The sequence below is a fragment of the Cygnus atratus genome, chromosome 3 (assembly GCF_013377495.2).
Source record: "Cygnus atratus isolate AKBS03 ecotype Queensland, Australia chromosome 3, CAtr_DNAZoo_HiC_assembly, whole genome shotgun sequence".
Classification (NCBI taxonomy): domain Eukaryota; kingdom Metazoa; phylum Chordata; class Aves; order Anseriformes; family Anatidae; genus Cygnus; species Cygnus atratus.
In genome coordinates, this window is record NC_066364.1 from 39,698,988 (window position 1) to 39,723,592 (window position 24,605).

Genomic DNA, 24,605 nt, shown 5'->3' on the forward strand with positions numbered 1-24,605 from the left:
CCCTCTGCGGGAAGCAGCTGCTCAGCAGAAGCTCAGACGGCAGCACGGACAGTGTCAGCACTCGCTCTTCCCACAGACGGACGTGCCCAGGGAAGGTCGGACGAGCTGGGTACGTGGCAGAAGTGCTAAGGAACATAATGGGGTGGGATCCAGACAGAGGTGCCAGTTTGGAGAGCTTGGAAGTATGACTGGAAGGGGAAAAGTGTGCTAAGAGGCTAGGACTGATAGCCATGTACTGAAAGTGAAAGAGTAAGGAAAGGAATGAGGTGAGAAATAGGCCACCATATGTTGTCTTAAAAAGAAAAAATAGAGCAACATGCTTTTCAGAAACTGCTTTGAGGATACAGACAAATATAGTTAGTTTATTAGGAAGCTGGTCATTTTCATGTCACATAACAATTAAGCTCTGCTTTAATACTAGGGTCATGTTCTTTTTTTCCTGGCCCTGCAATTCTTCCTGGGAAGCTGTTCTGACTAAGAGACATCTTTTATTACACAGCCCAGACTTATTTGCATATTTACACCTGTTTTCTTAGTGCCAGTACTGTGTCTTTTAGCTTAAACGCTGCTCTCTTCCCAGTCTTTAGCTGCAGATCTGTCTACAGGAAATAAATTACGCATTTCTCGGCTTTCATTCTGTGGGCTAAAACAGCCGTGCTTTTCCACTTTCTTCTTCATGCTTTTCATACGATCCAAGTAGCTTTTCTTGCTATTATTTCAGAGTTCACGTTTCTTTTATAGCTCAACACACTATTCTGGCTGCCCAGTATACTATGTTGAATTCCTCAGAGATCAGACCTCAACAAGGGCCTGTAAAATAGAATTAGTGCTTTTTAGTCTCTCTTGGAAATATACCTCTCAAAAGGAACTGTAAGCATTGTTTCAAACGCAGTGTATGACCTTGAATTTTACCCTAGTTCTGTGTCCCCATCTGCCCCCCCAGTCACAACACAATTCATCCTATGTGATACTCGAATCCTCCTATTTATTATTAGTCACTCTTGATAACAAAATTCGCTGCTAACACTTCATTGCTCATTTAGGGCTTATTGAATGCCTTAAGAGTGAACTTTGAGAAAATTCATTCCTATGCTTTCTCCAATCCTATACCTTCTTTCATTTCTACAGGTTGCTATTTCTCTTGCATCTATTCCAAATTTATGTTAGAATTCCCATCTTGCCAAGTTCAACTAAAATAGTCCAGGTGAAGGGCATCTAAATGACCTCCTTTTCCTAAATAAGTAAAACCTCAAAAAGGTATCTGATATGTTTGGAACAATCTATTTTGGGAAAGCCATATGATATGTTTTCACTGACCTTTTAATTATTCTTCTCTAAAAGTTTCAAAGTTTTTTTTTGAAGCCTTATGTGCTGCTGCAGACAGACAGTACATGCAGACGACAGGTGCCCTGTAAACTTTTAGAGCATGTTTGCTGACCTCCCATCACTTATTGACACCGTGAAACTTGACAGATCCTTTCAGAATATTGCTTCACTTTCTCTTTCCATGTTCTCAAGATTTCTTTTATGCCATAGAAGGCCAGGATTGTCTGAAAATTACAGTGGAAACCTAGTAAACTTTCTAGGTGATTTGTTGGTCTCAGTGCTGAATAGCTTTTATTTTCACTGACTGTGCTATTTTTCCTTGGAAGCTACATTTTGACATTCTTTATTTTTCACGTAAGCTTCAATAAAGCTATTTGAAAGTTTTGTGCAGAACTATATCTTCTGCACTCAACTTTAAAATAGCACCCCCCCTCAACATTTATATGGAAACCTCCTCAGATGACAAAAATTTAGAGTAGGGGTCCACAGTTTTTAGTGGAACTCTCGATTAGCAATAGATACTATTACTTGCAACTCCTGACAAATCACTTTGAAACGGCTTGCATACCACTAAGGGTATACCTATCACAGTTTGGGATTGATTGTAATTATTTTTAGGCTTTAAGAAATATAAAATGAACCACTTGGACTGGAAAAAATAAAATACGGGAATGTAAAAGATATATCTAACTAAATGTAAATTTGAGATAGATTAGAATTATTCATTAAGGTACCAACAGAAATTACCAGCTATGGTGAGGATTATCCTGATCCTCTTCCTGTCAGAAGCTTGTCTTAATAATTTTAGTTTATTTTAAACACAACAGAAATACCTCATGCAAATGCATTTTAGCTCTGGAAAACTGGAGTCAAATGTAAAAATTCCACAGATTAACCTCTAATCTTGTTTAATCACACGCATTACACAGATTTAAAGTTCTGTACATAGTGTGTTTAAGTCTTTTGCTCTACTAATATTTGATTAGATTAAAATGGTTGCTCAAACACTACGAAGATCAGGGCAATATAATTATCCAGACAGGAATTTTTCAACTGATGTCCGTCTTTGCCAAATGATGTACTGTAATAAAGTTCTGCCTAGTTTTGTTCTATAATGAGAATCTAACATCAGGATCATAAAAGTAAAAAGTTCTTTATTAGCAAATGTACGTTAGACTAGAAGATCAAAACCTTTACCGATAGAAGTTAGTACTAAAAAGATCATGCTCGCTCCTCTTTACAGAGACATTAAAAAAACCCATGTTGGGCTGTTTCTAGGTCTGTCCTAGACCTGCTGGAGCAAGAAGTATTTTTTAAGCAGTCTGATCATTATTCCAGCATCTTAACCAATTGACCCGTTCACCTGGTCTGCGATACCTGGTATGATGATCTCAGGGACATCCAGAATGTTGCCAAATGAAGCAGTTTTACGATGGCCTCGTTTAGGCTTGGAATAGGCTGAAAAAATACACATACACAATACACATGCAAAACACTAAAATGGCAATAGCGAAATTATTAAATTTGTAATATTGCATTTTTCATAAACTTTGTTAAACTGTAGTTCATGCAAAAATATTTCATGCAGAATAAACTGCATTGCCTTTCACTCATGCTTACACATAGTAAAGCAACTGTTAAAAAGCAAAAACGCAGAACTAGCCATCAATACAACACCGTGTAATTAGTTATAGTTAGCAACACAAAAGTCAAACACAGAAAGCAGCATGGCAACAAGAAGGGAAAATCAAATGTAATTATCCAAACAGAGAACAAAATAAATTATTTCAGATCACCTGTATATTCAGAATAAATTCTTGATTGCCTGAACTTATATAACACTTCCTCTTTAGTGCTGGGCATAAGCTATTTTATAAACAAGATTAAAAGTTGGATACTTCTGTTTCTTTGAATCACCTCCTGTTAAAGCAAACCTAACCTGTCTCTGAAAAAAAATGCTTATTGTTACTACATTGCACAAACATTCCTGCCTTCCATTATTTTGCCCTTTGAGTGAAGATTTTTTGTTTTGAAAACTGGATACCACTACCAACCTTTTCATTTCTGAATGATGTTCAAGAAACATACTATGCTTTGGAGTAAAATTTGTTTTCTTAATTATTATTCTGCTGCTTCAGTAGCTACAGATAAAGTTTCCATTTAGTGAAAAGTCTAAATACAGCTCCCAAAGGCAGAATGTTGCAGCACATTCATCTAAAACTTAACATAGAATAGTGGCGTGTATTATGTGATTTACTCTAAACACTTAATCTAGCAATAGATGGAACAAGAAAATTAAAAAATTCTTGACTATTTACTCTCAACAACAGCCCAATTCTCACCCAGTCACAATTTTTTTTTCCCAAGTCACAACATATTATTTCTGTCACAGAGTTAACAAGATTAAAAAACAAAGCAAAAAATCATACAATGCCATTTCAGCTCTTTTTGAAAAAGGTATGGTCAGATGGGTTTGACCCGATGTCTATTAGTCTACTGCATGAAGTAATTAAAAGAAAAACAAATAAAAAACCCACCCCAAACTCTACTATATTCAATATATTCTTTTCTTTCAAGAAAAAGAAACCTTACAGTCACAATGACAACAACAACAACAAACTTAAAATATTCTGAAATAATGGTTACTATTCAAAACAATGTACTTAAGGAAGACAAACCAGGAAAATTAAGAACTCACACAAAAGGAAGGCCAGAGTTATCTTCACTAATGTCAAAACTTTACATTGACTTTAGAGTGTCAGTGACTAAAGTGAGTCCTGACATTTTAAAATAAAAATGCAGATTATTATTATCAGGTAAGTACACAGCTGCCGTCTGTGTTAGGAAACCTTTAGGGATATTCAGGGTGAGAAGTGTTGCACAATCATTCAGTCAAAGACTGACAATACAAAAGACAAATCTTGGAATAAGGCTTTAAAATAAGAACATATAAGTAAAAAGTATATAGGGCAAGATAATATTAACCTATGAGTATCTTCAGTATTTAGTAAAACAAGATCCTGGAACAATCATAATATAATGAAGAACAACAGTAAAATCATTGTGGTGCAAAAGAATCAGGATATAATGCATATTTCCTTACTACTTACAGTTCCTTGATTAATTATCAGATTGGTAGAGAAATATTAGATCAACTACATAACTCTGGACTAACCAAAGTAATTTTGTCTGATTATGGTATATAACCACAGATTTAAATAAAAAGAGTTCCAGATATGAAACTTAAAACTTGCATAGATTAACAAACAATATCCTTGATGAAGAAAACAGACAAGAAAGTGTTTGCCAAGTACACACATTTTTATTAACTCAAACTTTTGGGAAGAACTAAGACTGCTTTCACCATAAAATTAAGTATTTATACTTGCACATAAATTCTAATTCACTCAAGGACTCAAGGATTTAGATACAACAGTTTATAGCTACCTGAAATAAAGCATCTGAAGCTATTTATTACTGAAACAAAAGATATCAATGCTTTGTTCATCTGATGAATAAAATGACATATCTCAAAAAGATAAACAAAGTGAATTTTAAAAGTTATTTGGGAACATGCTGAACTTTAAACCTACCTCTTCATTTTTAAGTACTAGAGGAATAACCTTGAAGAAAATGTTATTTTAGAAATAATTGTGATGGAACGAGATGGAAAAACATTATTTCAGATGCAAAGGATAAAGCTTGTGCATTTGGAACTGGACTGATATTTAGAAGTCTCATAATGATTTTAGAAAGGTGAAAGTCTAATTCAACAATAGTAATCTCTTCCCTGACCTTATAAGTACCTAATTAAAAGTACTCAACCTGTCTGGCAGTTGAATATACAACAGCGAATGAAGTAACTTTCCCCCACAACTAATAAAGGACAATAAGGACAATAAAGACTACATGAAAAGTTAAAGTATTTTCATATGGCTAATTTTACTAACCTTCTCTAAGATTGTCTTAAAAAAAATCCTACTTATTTTCTTCTTACCAATTCCTTACTCTGTCTCCCAAACATAATTTTACCTGTGGTAGAAGGTATTCTTGCTTCTATTTCAGACATGTCAGCACTCATCCTTTTCGCTTCTCCTGAGACAAGGGCTGACTGTGGTCGCCCACGAACATCTGACAAGCTCTCCACACTGCTCCCACGAGATGGGGGTAAACTCAAACGGCCAGGTTCACCCTGTTTCAATAGTTACATTTTTAAAGAGAAAGAAAAAAATTCTGCAGAAGCCTTCCATGATATGCTCAGTATGTAGGGTAAAATAATTTCTACAACATAGATTTTAAAAACAAGTCAAAATTTTAGAAAATGTTAAAAAACCCAGTGTCATTTAAGAACCAAATATCTTGCATCTTGCAACTTTCAAAATAATTAACTTTAGTTGCATTCAAATTGAGGAGAATTAGGACAATATTGTCACAAAATAATATTGTTTTTTTCCATCCTACTTGAAATAAAATAGTGTTTTCAAAATTCACATAAATGTCACACTAAACTTCTGGTTCTAACTTCAGGCAACGATATGCAAATATACATATTTTTTAACCTAATGAATCCCGTTAAATGAACTGTTTTTGGATTTCATTGGAGATACCTTATTAGGGCCTTCCAGTTTATATTTTTGGAATCATTCAGTATTTTTCCATCCCCTTTCATGCTCTTTTCCTGTAAGTAACTGACGCCAATTTTGTACTATACTTGAAAGAAAAGACACTAATGCTTTATAGCAGTTGCAACACTTTTGTCCATCTTTGTCCATTTCTATTACGGCTCAAAACTGGAGACATTCGCTTACCGGCTGCTTGGCTGTGTTTTTCATTTGCTGTGCCAATTTTGATTCTAAACGTTTAATAGTGTCATTGGTAGAAGCTCCTTGGAAGTCACCTGGTTCCATGTTAGCATCACTCTTGTTGCTTGTGTTTGTAGAAGTGATGTCCATGAATGAACCTAGAAATCAGTAATAAAGTCAGATTTACATTAAAAATGCTAACATGCATTTCTTCAAACATTCTCAGCAGCTTAACTTTGCCGTAGAGCAACTCATTTGAAAGCTTTTAACAAAAGGCAAGACTGCAACAGATCCACACATAATAATAAAGTAAAATGGAGTGGGTGGAAGAAAGAACATACAACTAAGTACTACAATGACATTTGAGATCAGTCTTTAGCTTGCTCTGAAATTAGAGTAGATGGTAAATTAACAACACAACCAGCAACATCATTCACAACTAGTGGAAAGGTCCATCATTTACTACAGAGGAGCACAAATACCTGAAAAATAACAAGCAATATTTCTTTGTAGTGTAAGGTAATAAATCATATCTTAAAATCATGTGCTGAAGGATGGAGAACACAAGCTAAAGTCAGTAAAATGCTATGGCTGAAAAGATTTTGTAATGTAATTTGCAGGTCACTGAGTTGCAAAGTAGCCAATGAAACTTCATTCAAAATAACAGCAATTTGGAGATGGGAAAAAAAAACAAATCAAGCAGCAAAAGGTGAAGACACTTTAGATTACTAACTACTGAAGTGGGAAAACTGTATTCTATAAAATCAGAGGACTGAACAATCTTTTATTGTCTATTAGCAAAAGGATTTCTCTGGGGCCAGGACTACTTGAAAGCCTAGCTTACATTTTGTTCTACTCCCCTTTCTAGTGATTTCCTTGTGCTTCATTTAAACTTCTGTACTTACTGCAGCTGAACATAAAACAACTACAAATTTAAACTGATCATAACTGACAGCAGGCACAGCTTTCAAGAACAGTCAAAAATTTAAAGATGTCAGTTCCTACACATTACACGTGACTGGAAGCGTCAATTGCTAGCAATCTTCATGGGAACAAAAAGGAGACCTTAAACTTGGACGTTCTGAGCTAGCTTTTATTATATGCTTGTTTTCCAGTAAGACAACCTGTATGCTTCAGCAAAACTATTTGTCTGAGAACAATATAAATATGATGTGGTACAAAGTTTTAACAAAAAATGGATTCCTGCCAACGCTTAAGATTCTGGAAAGGTTACTTTTCCTACTTTAATTTCAAAATCAATATAGAAGTGTGCTTTATAATCCATCTGTATCCCTTTACGGTGTTTTCTTTTATTTATACAACTGTACCTGTACTAGTGGCAGAGTTGCTTTGGCCTTCATCTGAATACTGGCAAGGATACTGCAGAGGTTCATCAGCTCCTGGAAAGTACTGTGAAAAAAGAAGTATTTTAATAATAATAAAAACCAATTAAATTGCTTTAAAATAATTCAAATAGTAGTTCATGAAATAATTCATAAATATAACAAATCATATATTATACACAATTACAAGTGTTTATATAGAAGTAAATCCAATTATTTTAAGTAATACATTAAAATACATCTATGACTCCTGTTATTAATTTCCACATATTTGTTATAAATGCAATACTATACACCTCCCATAAGGAAAGGAATAACTCTCTTTTTCTTTTACCACAATAATTCTTCTTTTTAATCAAAAAGAGAAGGAGAGAGAAAACATGAGCCTGCCTTTAAAGTGAGTTAAAAGGCGTACCTGTTGTAATTCAACTTCCAAACCTAACAGGTTAAGAAATGATTAAGATACTAAAATAAGCGTTATACCCGCATCAAGTGTGTCATTATTTTAACAATTTCCTCCATGGAAGGTCGTTGTGAGGGATCCTTGGACCAACAACGGGTCATTAAACTCTCAATTGGTTTAGGTAAGTTTTTGATCAGTGGTGGCCGAGTACCTATAATTGAAATTAGAAAAACAACAATTAATTTGTTAAGCAGACTGTAAGAAGACTGACAGTGAATAACCTCTGTCTGATATTTTGCTAAATAAATAGAAGAAAACATATAGTTAGTTGTAGTCTGATGGAACTGGCCTGTACTTGATTTTCTGTCTTTCAAACAAAGAACTGACAACAAAAGTTCACTTGTTTGCACCATATACAAGTTACAGGTACATACAAACAAGAAATAAAATGAAACTTTTCCTTCAATAGTGGTTTGAATAAATTCACTGACTGACCAAATACAATGTATTGCAGTGGTAATTAAAATGACAAATGAATATATTACAGCTTTCTGACAAGTAAAGCTCTAGTCCAAGCTAGGAAGCGTTTGATTTTTAATGCTGAACTCACAACAAATAAATAAATAAAGTACTTTTAAGGCTGCTTTTGCTCATAAGAACTTCCTGAAAAATTAGTAAGCATTAATAAGTTTGACAGAAGCATCAATTTTGGATGACTTTTTCCACGGACTCTGCACATTTTCAATTATATACTACACTTGAAGTAAAATATAATCTGTTCATCTAGTTTTGGTTCCAATTTCTACCCTTTTTACTATTTCAGCAAGTACAATTAATAGACATCCAGTTATGTTTAACACATGAGATGTAGCGACATTTTGCAAAGAAAGCAGTCAGTATTTAAAGATATATTAGCCATAGCTTTTCTCCCTTGTTTGTTCATTATTTCATTTGTAATTTTATGTAGCAGGAAATCATAGAATGGCTTTGGTTGGAAGGGACCCTGAAGATCACCTAGTTCCAACTCCCTGCCATAGGCAGGGATACCACCCACTAGATCAGGTTGGCCAAGGCCCCATCCAACCTGGCCTTGAAGACTTCCCAGGATGGGGCATCCACAGCTTCTCTGGGCAACCTGTGCCAGGGCCTCACCACCCTCTGAGCAAAGAATTTCCTCCCAACATCTAATCTAAATCTCCCCTCTTTTAGTTCAAAACCACTCCCCCTTGTACTATCACTATCCATGTAAAAAGTCGCCTTCCATGTTTTTTGTAAGCCCCCTTTAAGTACTGAAAGGCTGCAATGAGGTCTCCCTGGAACCTTTTCTTCTCCAGGCTGAACATTATTAGGAACATTGTCTCAATATTAGGAAAAGGTTCTTCACTGAGAGGGTGGACAGGCACTGGAACAGGCTCCCTAGCTCATGGCACCATGCCTGCTGGAGTTCAAGAAACATTTGGACAATGCTCTCAGACACAGTCTAATTTTTGGGTGGTCCTGTGCAGAGCCAGTTGGATCCAGTGATCCTTGTGGATCCCTTCCAACTCAGGATATTCTAGGAGCACCCCCAGCTCTCTCAGCCGTTCTTCATATGAGAGGTGCTCCAGCCCTCTGATCATCTTCATGACCTTCTTCTGGACCTCTCTAACAGCCCCACATCCTTCTTGTGCTGGAGGCCCCAGACCTGGACGCAGCACTCCAAGCGGGGCCTCACAAGGGCAGAGCAGAGGGGGACAATCACCTCCCTTCACCTGCTGGCCACTCCTCTGTTGATGCAGCCCAGGATGCAGTTGGCCTTCTGGGCCTCAAGCACGCACTGCTGGCTCATGTCAATCTTTTTGTCCACCAGAATCCCCAACTCCTTCTCTGCAGGGCTGCTCTCAATGAGTTCTCTTCCCAGTCTGTCCTCATGTCTGGGATTGTCTCGATGCAGCACCTTGCACTTGGACTGGTTGAACCTCATTAAGTTCACGTGGGCCCACTTATCTAGCTTGTCCAGGTCCCTTTGGATGGCATCTCTTCCTCCTGTTGTATCAGCTGCACCACTTATTTTGGTGTCATCTGCAAACTTGCTGAGGGTGCACTCGATCCCATTGTCTATGTCACTGATAACGATATTAAACAGTACCTGTCCCAAGACAGACCCCTGAGGGACACCACTCTTCAATGCAAACATTGCAGCAGCCAAATAACACAAAAAACAGAACTGATACAAAAGCGCCAGTGTCTTAATATTAAATCTTTATGACAGAAGTGCTTACTTAATGAAATATAAAACTGAAAAACTAATAATTTAAATCTGCACACTTAAGAATGTTTAGCAAATTTATAGGTCAAATATACAACTTGAAATGCAGATAAAAATTTTCAACTCACCATTGTGAACTGCCCACATTATGCGGAAAGCTGGACCACCAATCTCATCAAAAGGTTTCCTACGGGTGATTACCTCCCAGAGAATAATACCCCAACTGAAAACGTCACATTTTTCACTGTAATTGCTACCTGAAAGAAATCAGCAATATAATCTGTCTCTTTTATATAGAACACACTAAAAATAAGTACAATTTCAGATGAAAAACAGCTCTATATGCTTTTTTTACCTCATATTTGCTTTCCTGAGGAAAAAAAAAAATAAATCTAAAGCTGTTTAGAACTGCTTAAGCTGCTAACTTAAGACTGAAATCATGACTGATCATTAAGAATGCCTCTCTTGAAATCAGTCCTTTTCACCCCGAAATTATAAAATGTCAGTTTTGTTATATAATATCATATGCAATTTGTTAAATTTCAAACATCTCTTGAATTCAGAACTTAACTGATTATTCTTGCTTCATGTAAGTATTGCTGTTGAACTTGCTTCTTCCACATTAGTCATGTCAGCCAATAAAAATCTCTGCCATATCCATTGCTCTTTAGCAGAACCAATGTTACCATATGAACAAATCAGCAGATTCCCCCATTTTTCACCATCTTATTCTCCCTGTTTATTATTTTTACTCTTTTTGTCATGTCATTATTTAAATTAAGTTTTGATAACAAGTTGAATATTTCTAAACTTCCTGTTATAAGTGCAGAAGACATATAGTTGATATAGAATAAAAAATAAGAATGTTCATAGGCTACAAAGGAAGACTGTAACCCTACCTCATACAAATAAAACAAACGTGAATGATTAAGGATGTGATAGTACGTGCATAAATATAAGTGATAGGGATTTTCTCACGTCTTCAAGCAAGGATCAAAATTGGCATTGAATGGCCAAGAATTTTTGTTGTTGTTGTTGTTAATACATAATCAGAAAGCATCATTGAAACAAATCATTTCATAAGCAGCAGAATTAATGAATTCCAGTGTCCTGTGGATACCTATTTTGTAACACCCAGTTGCAACAGGCTCTATACTACCTATGAGCCATCCTCCTCTGGTCTGCAGACCTCTGACAAACTGTGCAAAGAAAGCAGCATGCTCTCAGATCATTTCTTGCAGACTGACCAGTCTGGGAATGAAACAGAAAGAACAGGCTGCAGCCATGTAACCAGAAGTCCTCTCTAAGCAGCACAACTAATTTGACCTTCTCACAGCTACTGATTTCACAAGACTCACAAGAACTTTGTATCTCTGAAAGCCTTTATACCTGTATCAAAGTAGCTGAAAGTGGCAAATGAATTTAAAAGCTACTGAAGGGGAACAACATTAGCTTCATCAGTCAGCTTTTTTTTCAAAAGGCAGCTGTTAACAAGGGCAGTCTTTGTACTTCTGCAGCCACAGCACTTCCATCTATCTACACATTCAACCCTGTCTTAGGCACTCTATTTTTGCTAGTCATTCTCCCTAGCAATGGCAAGACGGGAGCCCAGCAAGAGCTTTAATACTGCTGTGTGGAGCAAAGCACTAAGGAGCTCACTCCCTCTCTCCTTTGTAGTCAAGACCTCTGCATGGCAAGAAGAAAGGGACAACTTTCAAGCTCCTTGTCGGACAGATCCGAAGATCAGATGAAGTCACTTTTCAGTGGAGACAGCCTTCCAAAGCAGAAAAAAGTTGCTTGGTCCCAATGAAGGAGTGACGATCCCATGTGGTACACAGCGGGAGACAGACAGCCCACGACAGGGAAGTAATGCTATTCTCCTGTTTAAGCGCAGAAATTTTATTCTGTGGCTGAGAACTAATTCTGAAGTGATAGTCCAAAACCAGTATCATAGAGAGAGAACATTCTATAGTGTTTCATTACGTAACAGAGCCAGGTAGGATAACATGCATACCATCATTCCTCAATGTATCCAATTATCCCAAAGCATTTTAAAAACAGTTTCTTGTAAAGGGAGTGAAGGGAGTGCAGAGATTGGAGTACTTGCTCTGTTTCACTTTATCCTGACCTAGATGAAATTATTTTCATTTAGACTGTTTGATTTCTTACAAGGGTCCAGGTGCCCTAATCCTTAAAACTGGGGGAAAAATCATAATATTAGAGCATTACTTCAATGACCACTGATATCTACAAGAGATACTTCTTGCGCCTTTATATTTCTCATCTAAAACTCAGTACTAAAACAACCCTAAAATAATATCAGTGTTTATTTTGTTGATTTCTGATGCAGTAGTATATGCAAACAAGCTTAATGATTTTGACATAATTTTAGTACTGCTTAATCGCTGCCTCAAGAGTAATTTGATATGCTGCAACACAGAAGTTACTAGATTCCTTTGTCTTTCCTTTTTACATATACTTGTATGAAGGGTTGTGGCATTATCAGTAAAAGCTTTCAGAAAAAAAAAAAAAGTACATAAAGCCAAATGTAAACTGAAGGCTTTTGCTGCCATCCAGCAACAAATCTGCAATACAAAATTTCTTTGTTCTGCCTTGTTGGCATTCATATAACAGGAATTAGGATAAGCACTGTAAATCCCTACTACAATGTATTTATTTCAAAATCTGTTTTAGATTATTTTTTTCCACTCAAAAAAATCTAGCTTTAATACTGATACTGCAGTTGATTACTTATAAAAGAATAAAACATCTCTAATGTATATAATTTCATTTAATAATAAACAAGTGTTAAGAAATGAAGCATTTCTAGCTAGAGTTAAAGAAATACTGTAGGTTCCCTGATATAAAGTGATATAGTGGAAAATTTTTAGGCACCAAAGTGAAACAGAATCACTTTTAGGTAGGTCCTCTGAGTAACATTAGGAAGAATAAGGTACCTTCAAAACAAAAAGCTCCAAAGGTGGTGCTCAGAAGGGAGCACCTTTGAAAACTGCTAACTGTTGACATGTATAATTTGATGCTTCTCTCTAGAATAAGGACAGTAAAGAGGCCATTTGGAACCACAAATTGGGAAACCACTGCACCAGAGGCACTTGCAAAACGTAGCAAAACAGGACATCTGCTTCCTAAAACAGGAAGATGACACCTCCAGACCCCTCTGCGCTAATCACAATAATTTAAGGTATTGACTGGGTAAAATGTGTTTAATTTGCACTCTAACGATGACTGTATTATTTCTCTAATAATCATAAAACAATTATACCTATCTAATTATCAACTGTCATCTGTCTTCTCCAGCTTAAGAAATAGCTTACTTTCTTACTTAACTAAATTAACTGTTAATAACAAGCATGCAGGCAAGAGGAAGTACATCAAACCTCTAGAGACGAGCAAAACTAGGAAAGAAACATGAAGAAAACCAGACAAAGATGTAGTTACAATAAAGTGGAGGGTTGAAAATGAAGGCAATTATGTTCAATTTAGAGACACTAACAGGCAAATTCTAAAGATAAAAGCTGATCAGAATAGGGAATGAAAGTAATGACAGCATATTTAAATGTCAGAAGAGTTTGAAATTACTTATGAATCTCAGAAACAGCACAATCCTGGCGAAACAACTCTGTGGGTATGTTTTATGTAGTTATAAAATAAGAAACAGCAGCTATCTGAGGTATCCCTTATATAAGCCTTGGAAATGACATAAATAAAGGCCCCACATATTCACGTAATTAACTATTTAATGGTAACATGATAGTCTGTTTGGTGATGCTCTTTGAAACTCTGCATAATTATTTGGCAGTATAAAATCATAAAGATTTTAAAATAAAAGTTAGACTTCTACCAAGAGTCTTTCAGCTGTTTCAAACTTTAATACGCTGATTGAAATAGAAGTATAAATTAAAAGATGTTCTTATTTCCTATACAAATAAATTAAAAGTTGCATCCCTAGAAAGAATGCATAATAATGACACCATAATTATTGTTACCTTCAAAAACTTCAGGTGCCATCCATGCAGCACTTCCCTTATTGTTGGTCATGTGTGTTTGAATATCACAGGCTGTACCAAAATCACAGATTTTTAGAACTGTCCCCCCAGCTACCAAGAGCAAACTGTCAAGGGAAAAAAAAAAGAAAAGTAATTGCAGGATGAAATAGTCTGGTAATAAAACACTGAATTTTTATCCCAACAGCTATCATTCTAATATAGTTGAATATCTAAGGCTGTGCTTCTCAATGCTCTCATTTTATAATTTGAGAAATAAGTAAAGTCACTTGTGCCTAATCTGAGCATACAAAATAGTTTTTAAATAATCAAATACACATTGTAATTTATTCATATTTCTATATGCTAGATTTTAAATATATATCTTTAGGCATAGCAATCCACTAAGCATATATTGACAAAATTAATCTTTCAGATGCCAGAGAGTAAAAAACAAGTACTTTAACAATTTTGGCATAAGAATGATGACCAAGACTCCCATTAATATCAGTCAATGTAGTTATTTAAATGAAAGAACTTGAAGCTACATTTTAACAGCTCTTTAAATCAAAAATGGGTATACAGGACAGAATTCAAGATTCAAAGTGTGACTTCACATTACTGTTTTATCTGGTAAAACTGCTGGCTACTACCAAAAGTGATTCTGCAAATCTCTGTTTCCACTGAACCTGTAGAACCAGATCTGAAGCTGTCAGATGAATCAGATCAAAAGACTGACTGGATAGAAATCTATTCATTTTTGTTTTGGTGGAAAGTGTTGAGAGATTCTGGCTAGTGGTAGTGAAATGGGCTGAAGGAAGGGGATAGAGAAGGATGATCACGACAGATTATGTATGATGATATCAGATTAAATACAATATTAAAATCAACCAATCAAGCAATCCCCCATCTAATGTTCTCTTAGTGAACAGCACAACCCACTGTAAAACTGTGACATTTTAAATGACTTTGAATAGGAGACCTGTCCCTATCAAAATCCTCTTCTTTGAGGAAAGGCAGGAGCAGGATGTTTTTCCAGTTTCAGTTTAACTGAAAACAAGTGATTAGTTTGTTTCCTGAACCATGCACCATCCCTCTGAAACTGCAGTTTCAAAGGCACAGCTTTCATTTAGAATACAGTACATCCAATACATTTAGTATCAATTAAAGGCATTTGTGTCATATACAATGAGATTATCAGAAATGATTTTCTACTCAAATTTTAAGAAAAAAAAAAAAAAGAAATATAAGCCATAAACCTACTTTGGTGGTTTCAGGTCTCTGTGAATTAGAGCCTTTGGTTTCATACTGTGGAGATACGCCACTCCCTGGGAACACTGTAAACACCAACTCATTGCATGTGCAGCAGTATAATGAGGCAGAGGTTCAGCACCATGTAGCACTGCAAAACAAAGGCACAAACTAAAAAGAACTTTATTGCATATTACAACAGATACAATAGGGTTAACAACATACCAATCAGAAAGCTGTATGGCATCTAAGTAATTAACAATATTTCATCACTGAAGCTTTAACAGCTTGCAAAAGGATATTTTAATTAATGGAAATGTCAAAATGTGTAAGTTTTAGTATGTCTTTCATAATATTTTATGTTAGAATTCTAACACCCAGCAACAATATTTTACTTTTTACTTGGGCAGTTAATGCTAGCACAAGGGTAATGTCTTTAAACTAAGAGAGGGGAGATTTAGATTAGATGTTGGGAGGAAATTCTTCACTCAGGTGGTAAGGCACTGGAACAGGTTGCCCAGAGAAACTGCGGATGTCCCAGCTCTGCAGGTGTTCAAGGCCAGGCTGGATGGGGCCCTGGACAACCTGATCTGGTGGAAGGTGTCCCTGCCCACAGCAGGGGGGTAGGAACTTGACTAGTATCTTCAAGGTCCCTTCCAACCCAAGCCATTCAATGATTCTACGAATATGAAAGATGTTGCCTGTTCTGGGCTATCCCTGCTAAAATCTATGTTAAACAACTACATAGGGAATTTACAAGGGAGAATCCTTTTCAGATGAAGTTTTCTACTGGAAAACCTTCAATGACTCGTACAAACAATAACAAACTGATATCAAAAACACACTGACAGACTGAAAAGTAGTTTTTAGAAGTACGCTTTCCCTTTAAAAATCTGTTAAGACATATGTATGAAACAACTTTATATTCTAGGTAATATTTTCACTAACACCAGTACTTCAGCTCCAGTAAGACATCATATTGAAATGATACTCACCATTGTACAGAGAACCTCCTTCTGCATACTCCATAACAAGACACACCTTTGTGAAGAGGGGACGAAAAATAGGGATGTTTAAATACAGGGGCAGAAACCAGATTTTATAACTTAAAGGAAGGCTTTTTTTTTTTTTTTTTTTTTTAAAAAAAACAATGTGTCCACACCTAAGCTAATGGAAAATTTATCTGTGACATAGTCAGGGTTAATGGTAGACATTTACGTATAAGAAAAAGAAATTACTTTTATACTTAGCGCATTCTCTTGTTTCCTAACTTACAGTGGGAACTTTCTCCCTCCTGCTCCCATTCTGAAAATCAAATGCTGTCTTCAAAGTGTAATTCATTTGCCTTTACTATTTTTTTTAGAGTGGCTTTCAACAGTTTTAAATATCACGTCAAAATAATTAGCTAGTTCTAAGAAAAAAAAGATGTATCCTTATTTTAACCAATTATATATTCCACACGAGAATTAGTTATGCATATATCTGTCCTGTCACAGTATTTGCTCTTCTGCTTTCATAATTTGAGGGACTGTTTGCAGCTGTGGCATATAGAGAGCAAATCTTGAAAACTGCATATATGAGAACAGGAACTGATTTACATGCTATGATTCATGTGTTGCTAATAAATTTTAGTTTTGCATTGCTGATTTGCAATTAATAGAACTGTAGTTCTGAATGACACTATGTATGTAAGATACCAGATGCCATTTTTACCAATTGAAATATAACCACTGTTTAGAAAGAGTTTTGGGGGTTTTCTTGAAATAATTTATTTCTCGTAAGAGGACGGGAGGGGACACGAACCTGAAAATATCAACCAACCTACAGATCTGTATCTATATCTGTATCAATAAGCATTATCGTGGCTTAAACATACCAAATATATACAAAACACCCTCTTTGTATATAAATTTCACATTTTGTGCATTGCTGCTTGTATATGGTAAGCTAGTCACCTTTTGTCTTACTGACAAAGCTATAACTTACTGGGTTTAGACAGGCTCCATATAACTTGACAATATTCGGATGGTTTACTCGTGACAGTTGTCGAAGCTGCAATACAAATCACACGTCATTTCAAACCATGGGAAAAAAAATGCTAACATTATATTCACATCTATAACTCATACACAACAACAGCAATTATAGTTTTATTTGTCTGCATAACCCTTGATAGCACTTTGAGAAATTACAAGACTAATGCCTCTGTTTGCATTTTAATTTATATAATTAGATTTGTGTCTAACTGGAACTGAATTCAAAAGAAATGTTAGAGAAATTAAATCTAATGATTTTTTTTCATGGTGTAGTAAGATCACTCAAATCATAAGCACTCTTAACTCTGGCTTTTTAAAGGTTTTGTGCTCTTCCTGGAGCCCCCAGTGTTGGAATCCAGACTGTCTGACCTCATAAACAATCTGAACCATAATGGCTTTATTCATAATAAAGGAAGCTACTGTTCTGAAAAAAAAAACAAAAAAAAAAACAAAAAAAACATGAAACAAGCCTATAAAATACGCCATTGGGTTTAATATTAATGTGACAGTTTCCAAGAGCTTACTGCTGCTTGTACTCATTGACGGTTTTAAGCATGCCTGCTACAGAGACAAGACTATTTTGCACTGAATTCTTCTTTGCCCTAGACAGAAGAAAAAGCAGAAGGATTTTTTTTCCCTTTACACAGACTTCTGAGGCAGCTTATGTTGTTTGTAGTCCACTCTAGGGAGCTAATGTTACTCTTTCTGTGCACTTCAGAAGTTCTAATAAAACTGAATGGAGCATTACATCTTAATCTTGCACTGTGTAGGGCTTCCTAAAACCCAATAATTATTAAAATATTTCTGTGATTCTCAGATCTCTTTCCAACACAAAAATGCTGAGAAAGTGATCTGATCTACTCGGTACTAAAGCAGTCAGATTAGTAACATTAAAAACATACAATAGTAATGAAGAGCAGTTTTATGTAGGTAGGCCTATTACAAATATGCTTCCTTTACCCCTTAAAAGTTACATTTTTAATACATTTGTATATCTTGAACATCCTAGATTCTTACTAAGCAGCATAACACAATACACCTCATTTAAATTAGATAGCATTTAATTCTAATACATACTATGTATGGAAGTTTATCGGTGTATCTGAAGTGCTCAAGATCTTTCTAAAGAAGCAGACATTGAATAGAAAAGTGATTTGCCCTTAAATGAGTGACACTCATTAATAACCTTACACTTAAAATAACAGAATTATTTAAACCGCTGAATATTTAAACATTTTTTTGAGTATGGACCTGAACATAGAAGCTCTAGCACCTGCAAGCATTAATCGGTTCCATGACTCTGCTGGGTATTTTGTCTGTGTCCCAACTCCACACTGGGACAGAAACCAGAAATTGGTGTTTTTCCCACTCCTTTTCCCCCTTACCTTCCAGGTTTTATGGGAGTGAACTAAAAGAGCAGCAGCACGCTCTGACAGGAGTCCTTTTCTGTATGACCTGGAGTCCAGGACTGTGCTGGGTACCACTGACCACATTTACTTTGCAATACAGACATAGTTTTAAATATTCTAAATGTCCCCATGAATTTGACACAAAAAGAAAACACGCTTTGCAAAAACCTGTGTTTACCAAACTTACTGTACCTCTACAATGAAGGCCTTTCTTTCAGATTCACTTTCTATTTGTTTAATGGCTACATCTTTAGCTCGCCATTTTGCCTTGCAGACCACACCAAAGGCTCCTCTTCCAACAACCTAGAATAACATAACACGAAATACTTAAGTTAAAAGTCGGTATGGTTTAATTTTCTGACCAGAACTTCACACATAGAAAATAAATTTAACTTGGAAAACTGAAGACACGCAAAATTGAGTTTTACAGCAGCAATTTAATATTATGCACTTAAAGCATAACTCGTGCATACATAAGCTTCCTCCAGAGATCTTTTACAGAAGAAATTCAATAACAGTATTCCAGAAAAATGTGATCTTAATAATTATTTCAAACAAGATCCGCTCAGAAGAAAATTAGCAGAATGATGGCAAATTTGTTTTTACAGATTTGACCAGTGAAATCGTATTTTTACCTGCTCAATTATTTTTATGCTTGTGAGTAATATAGGAAATCAAACTTCCAAAATGGAAGTACATTGCCAAACAACTGTATGGAACTATGCTAAAGTCTGGGTGAGGTGTTCACAGTTATCTTCCCACTTTCGCACAGGTGCCTGAATAGTGCGAGAACAGGAAATTTTTCCTGAGTCCTGAAAGCAAGCACAGTATCTGCATAACTATGCTTTCTCCATTTTTGTTGATCCCTGCTTCCTACTGTGTTTGGAGTTCACATTGCCTAAAGATATACAAAGCAAGACAGGAGCCCTAAGTCTTCACTGTAACTTCACAGAAGCAGTAGCAGCAGCTTCTATATACTATATTATTCAAGAATCCTTTAAAAACAAAAACATCTGTTGTGAAGAAGGTTATCATTTACCAGTTCTTTGAAACTCAGCATGAGAATGAAAGCAGGATACAGAGAAATGTCCTCTGTGAGGTTACTTTCAGTTATGGGCAAATTATGAAGTACTGTAAATTGAAATTTCACTTTCCAGCAAACCAGCAACATACAGAAACAACAAAACATCCATATGTAAATTTAAAGTTGAAACCAGACCATCACCAACAGTGACTCTAGCTGCTACACGAAAGCACAGACAAGCTAGTAGTTACATATGCCTGAAAGAGAAAGGAAGGGAGGCTAAGAGGAGAACATGTAAGGCACAGAATGGCATAAAAGAAGCTAAGGGACAGGAGCTCCTCCAAGTCCAAAGGAATGCAAGGTGGAGCAGATGGGAAGGTTAAGGAAAGAAGAAAGGGACAATGGGCTTGGTATGTCGGTCTCTAATTCTGTATTTGGCTGTAGCAGCCTTCCTTTGCTGATGGTTTTAACAGCATTCTGTGCTCATGTTACTAGCCCTTAATTTTCAAGTATCTGCACACATCTAGAGAAACAAGGCAGACACTTCTAATCCAATGAATGCTTTTTTGGAGGATGAAGGAGAAGAGAAGTGAAAGGGAGTGGGCAGAGAAACCAGAGGGTGGAGTGGAAGCATTTACAAATGAGATTATAACAACAGTTTATTATTGCAGTTTGATTTTACTGTCTTCCTGAAATGGGTAACGCGCACACAAAATTATTATTTTGGATCGAGAAAAACACACTTCGCAATATTATCTTCACTAGAGTCTCTTTTTATTTATTACATTACCCAACCAAAAAGGGAAGAGATCCTTTGGAAACTACAGCAAAAGGAATATTCAAAATTAAAATATAGAGATGCCACATAATTAAAGGACCCACAAAACGTTCAAACATGGTATTGCATCCACATTATAAACATCACTATGATTCTTATAGGCTTGGTAGTGAATTCACTCCTTAACTGGATGGTTTCTTACAAAAAAAAAAAAAAGAGTTTGGAGGAGTTCAGTGAGTAACTGCACATTCCCAGTGCTGAAACAATGCAAAGATGGTACCTGCCAGGCTCTGCGTCACAGCGACCTGACTATTGTGCACATAAACCATGCTCTGGTGAGGTGTGTGCTACATGCTTTCATACCAAATAAACAGAGGCTGAGTTCCCCTGAGAACAGGGGTGGATTCTTAAAGCTGCAGGTACATAGATCAGGACTTGCTACAATTTCATGCTTAAAATCATAAAGTCTACAAGCAAAGGCCCAACGTGAAGAAGAAAAAAAAGATAAGCAAGATTTTTGCATTAAGAAAGATGAAAAGGGGAAGTACCCAAGATCTTTTTGAAAGGTCATGCACAGCTATAAGAGCCAGCTGCCCGGGAACGGTGATCAATGACATTTTCCTTTTCTGGTTTCCTTAATAAACACAAAGAAATATTTTCTGTTCCATATTACAGCACACACTTTGCCTTCCAGGATGCCCTGGCTTCTCGCCCTTACCCACCACAACAGTGGCTCACAGACCAAGCCTACCACAAGATGGCCACAGCAGATCCACAACGTGCCAAGTTCTGCTCCACACAAAAGGGACCTGTTGCTTGTACCCACTTTCTCCAGCTAGCGCAGGGCCACGACTCTTCTCCTGATGCAACAGACACCAACTCTTTCCTTGCAGTCCACAAGCAAGTTTGGAAATTCAGAGCCATATGAATGATAACTACATATAAATGACCTACATAGGTACAAATGGGAAACGGTGAACCACCTGAAGACCTAAAGGTACCAAAGTCTCTCTTGATATCTCCTCTTCTCACTTAGACCACATTTTGAATAAAAATGCCCAAATTCTCCATGTTGGCAGGCCCCTATCTTCTTCTACCAGCATAAGAGAGCTGTCCATTACCATGCCTCTAGCCACCCCTCACAATGCACAACCAGACTTACAGTTTACAGAAAATCTCAATCCGTGGGCGCACTCTAAGTCAGAACCTTGCAGAAGTGCTGATTTACTATGCACGTAGAAAGAACCTACTGTGCAAGCATGTTTACCTTAGCAGCCTCCTTACATCCCAGAAACGCTAAGGAAATACCATTAAATAGAGAAGGATGCCACAGAGCAACTCATGTGGGATGAGCTGCACTGGCAGCAGCGATTCAGTTCCAGGTCTGCTGCTCCTCCACAACACAAAGAAACCCAAACTGATCAAGTAACTGGGAAGAAATTTCCTCCTGACCTAGGGGAAGGGGATTGTGCATAGAATGATTTGTCCTAGCAGGAGACAATTGACCTGATAGTACAAGGCTGAGTGAGGCTCCTTTTCTAAATGTACTCACACCCTTCATGCCTTTTGACTATGGCTCTGTTCCATTTAATCCAGTAACGTGAAAGAAAACAAACAAACAACAGTTTATGATAAATCAGGTTTACTTTGGGGGGGGACTAGTTGCGTCTTTCCTTGCTGAAAAGACTTGTATGTGTACATATCTACAAATATGTATATATTACAGTTTCAATTTTGCTACTACTTTTGTGTAATACAAACTATATATGTATTAAACACATTTTTTCCATTAAGCATATAAAGATAAAATTATATATATAACAAAGAAAAAAAAAAGCCCAAGTGTCTCTTGCATTTGATTTCACACAGTCAAATTTAGCATATAAGCCAATACAACTGCATACTGTGCCTCAGAGATAAATTCATGACTTTTTGGTTTAACACCAAGAATCCATTAGTAAATACTAAGAATTAGATGCACGTCAGGAAGTACTGACGAAGACTGTTTAAAAAACCAAAAAAGTTTACCAAGCAATCTAAATCTTAATTACATAATGGAAGGCTGTGAGAAATCATCAGATACATAAATTTTATGGCTGGTGAAAAGAGTTTGATAAATGACTATGCAGCCAAGATTCCATACCAATTTATCAGTGGCTTTGTGCCTGCCTGTGCAGAGGCTTGAACTTGAGGGGAGACCATGAACAAAACAAATATTTACCTGGGAGACAGGAAAAACAGAGAAGATTCAATTCTACGTTAAAGCAGCTCAGCCTCCAGCACAACATACGAAGGAGCAACCATCAGGAGGAATGATGGATTGGATACAACCTTAAAGTTGTATACCAAGTGCATATGGTATTCCCCTATGTATTTCCTACTTAATCTGGAAAAAGTATCCTATTCATTGCAAAAAACATCCTTTATAATCAACACAATGGATCTAGTGGTGGAATCCACTTCCATTTCATTTTCTTCCTTCTCAGTTTTCGCCAAACTTATTCTTTAAAGGAGCAAGTTTGGAATTTGTCAGAACAGTTTAACAAATGCACTAAGTAAAGTTTCCTTCAACACCATGTACTGGAACTAAGTAACTTAATAGCACAGAAGGGAAGCGCTGCCTGAACTTTAGTTTCTTCATGCTCATTCCTTCTTGTCCCCTGCTATTGGTGCCACACCATATGTTTGGGCAGTAGCGCATATTCTGAATTATATGAAGCACAGTTAATGGAATTATTGACACAACAAATCAATAAACAGCAGTTGATCTGTAGCACTGTGTATGTTTGGAAAATGATCTAAAAATAAACACATTCTTTTGGTAAAAGGCCTTGGCCCTTTAAATATCTTACAAGAAGAAAAGGGAAATACAGGGCAGATGACAGGTTTAGAAATGGATAACACTGGTGCTTCTGCTACCCCACGTAACAGAAAGAACTTGTCAAGAATCACTGAGTTAATACGTGACGCTAACACATTTTAAACTGGCAGAAATGCTCAAAGAGCTTTATAGATTAAAAACTATGTATGAATGTATTCCTCTCCCTACAAAAGCCATACCAGTAAAGTTACATTTTAATGTGTGATAAAACAACATTGTGAAAAAGAGCACCATTTGTATTTAGATAATGTATTTAGAATCTTATTTAAAGAACATGAACCATACAAGATCCGTGGAACAAACATTACCTCTGCCCTTGTGTACAAATAGTATCAAATGCTGTACATAAACAAAGATACATGACACTGACTGGTAAGTATGTAGACTATACTGACTGGTAAGTATGTAGACTAGAAATCATGCAGGAAATAAGAGACTGCAGATATGTTAAGCTGTTAAGGATGTATTTTGTCCTAAGGGACATGAACAGTGGTCCCCCTACACTTTCCCAGTAAAACAAGAAAAATGCATCTAAGTTTATACTATAGGGGCATACTATTCCCCTATCAAATGTTGAAATTAATCCTTCCAGAGTTTCGATTTTGTATTAGCTGCAGAGGTCTTCTATTCACTCAAAAATATGAAGATACAGAAATAGTTTTTATCCCTCTCCATGAAGAATTCATATCATTTAGCTCTGCATGTTGTATACTTAGTGCTTTTCTTTCTAAAAAGACTTTGCTGGATATGCAAGGCAGGAATAAAATACAATAGCTCCCTGGACAGCATACGTAGTAGTATTCTTTGGAGAACTGTCTTCATAATTTGCAGTATCTACATGACATTTTTGTTTATGATTATAGGAAGAAAGACAAGCAGTTCAAAATTAACAAAACAAAACCAAACCTGTGCTTCCAAACAGACAGCAGTCTCAAAATTATCTTTAGTACGTCTGTCCCTTTTGTTGCTGGCGTAACTGGAAATGAAAGGTCCAATGAAACTCATGGATCTTTCAAGCTTCAGACACAATGCATGATGGAGGGCAAAAAAAAAGTTTGACTGTGTTTTGTGAAAACAGAAACATTTTAAATGTGTTAACT

At 36.3% G+C, this 24,605-nt stretch overlaps 1 protein-coding gene and 1 long non-coding RNA gene across 7 annotated transcripts in view; one reads left to right on the forward strand and one right to left on the reverse strand.

The window, feature by feature from the left end:
- Positions 1-23,354, forward strand: LOC118254316 (uncharacterized). 2 transcript variants are annotated; one of them, XR_004780648.2, is made up of 4 exons: positions 1-109; positions 11,800-12,118; positions 13,174-13,324; positions 21,300-23,354. It is a non-coding gene; the product is annotated as an uncharacterized LOC118254316 (long non-coding RNA). The 2 variants fall into 2 exon arrangements; XR_004780649.2 differs by having other exon boundaries at positions 21,319-23,354.
- MAP3K7 (mitogen-activated protein kinase kinase kinase 7) overlaps positions 1-24,605 on the reverse strand; it is a 48,606-nt gene that overhangs the window by 17,798 nt on the left and 6,203 nt on the right. For 2 of the 5 annotated variants that reach the window (XM_035559461.2, XM_035559460.2), the window contains exons 2-12: positions 19,015-19,125; positions 17,364-17,429; positions 16,373-16,418; positions 15,390-15,528; positions 14,130-14,254; positions 10,251-10,379; positions 7,955-8,085; positions 7,457-7,538; positions 6,135-6,286; positions 5,359-5,518; positions 2,704-2,784 (exon numbers count right to left, since the gene is read on the reverse strand). In XM_035559461.2, coding sequence (XP_035415354.1) covers positions 2,704-2,784; positions 5,359-5,518; positions 6,135-6,286; positions 7,457-7,538; positions 7,955-8,085; positions 10,251-10,379; positions 14,130-14,254; positions 15,390-15,528; positions 16,373-16,418; positions 17,364-17,429; positions 19,015-19,125 — 1,222 coding nt within the window. Of the gene's footprint in view, positions 1-2,703; positions 2,785-5,358; positions 5,519-6,134; positions 6,287-7,456; positions 7,539-7,954; positions 8,086-10,250; positions 10,380-14,129; positions 14,255-15,389; positions 15,549-16,372; positions 16,419-17,363; positions 17,430-19,014; positions 19,126-24,605 lie in introns of those variants that run through there. The other 3 variants (XM_035559462.2, XM_035559463.2, XM_035559464.2) reach the window with 2 other exon arrangements.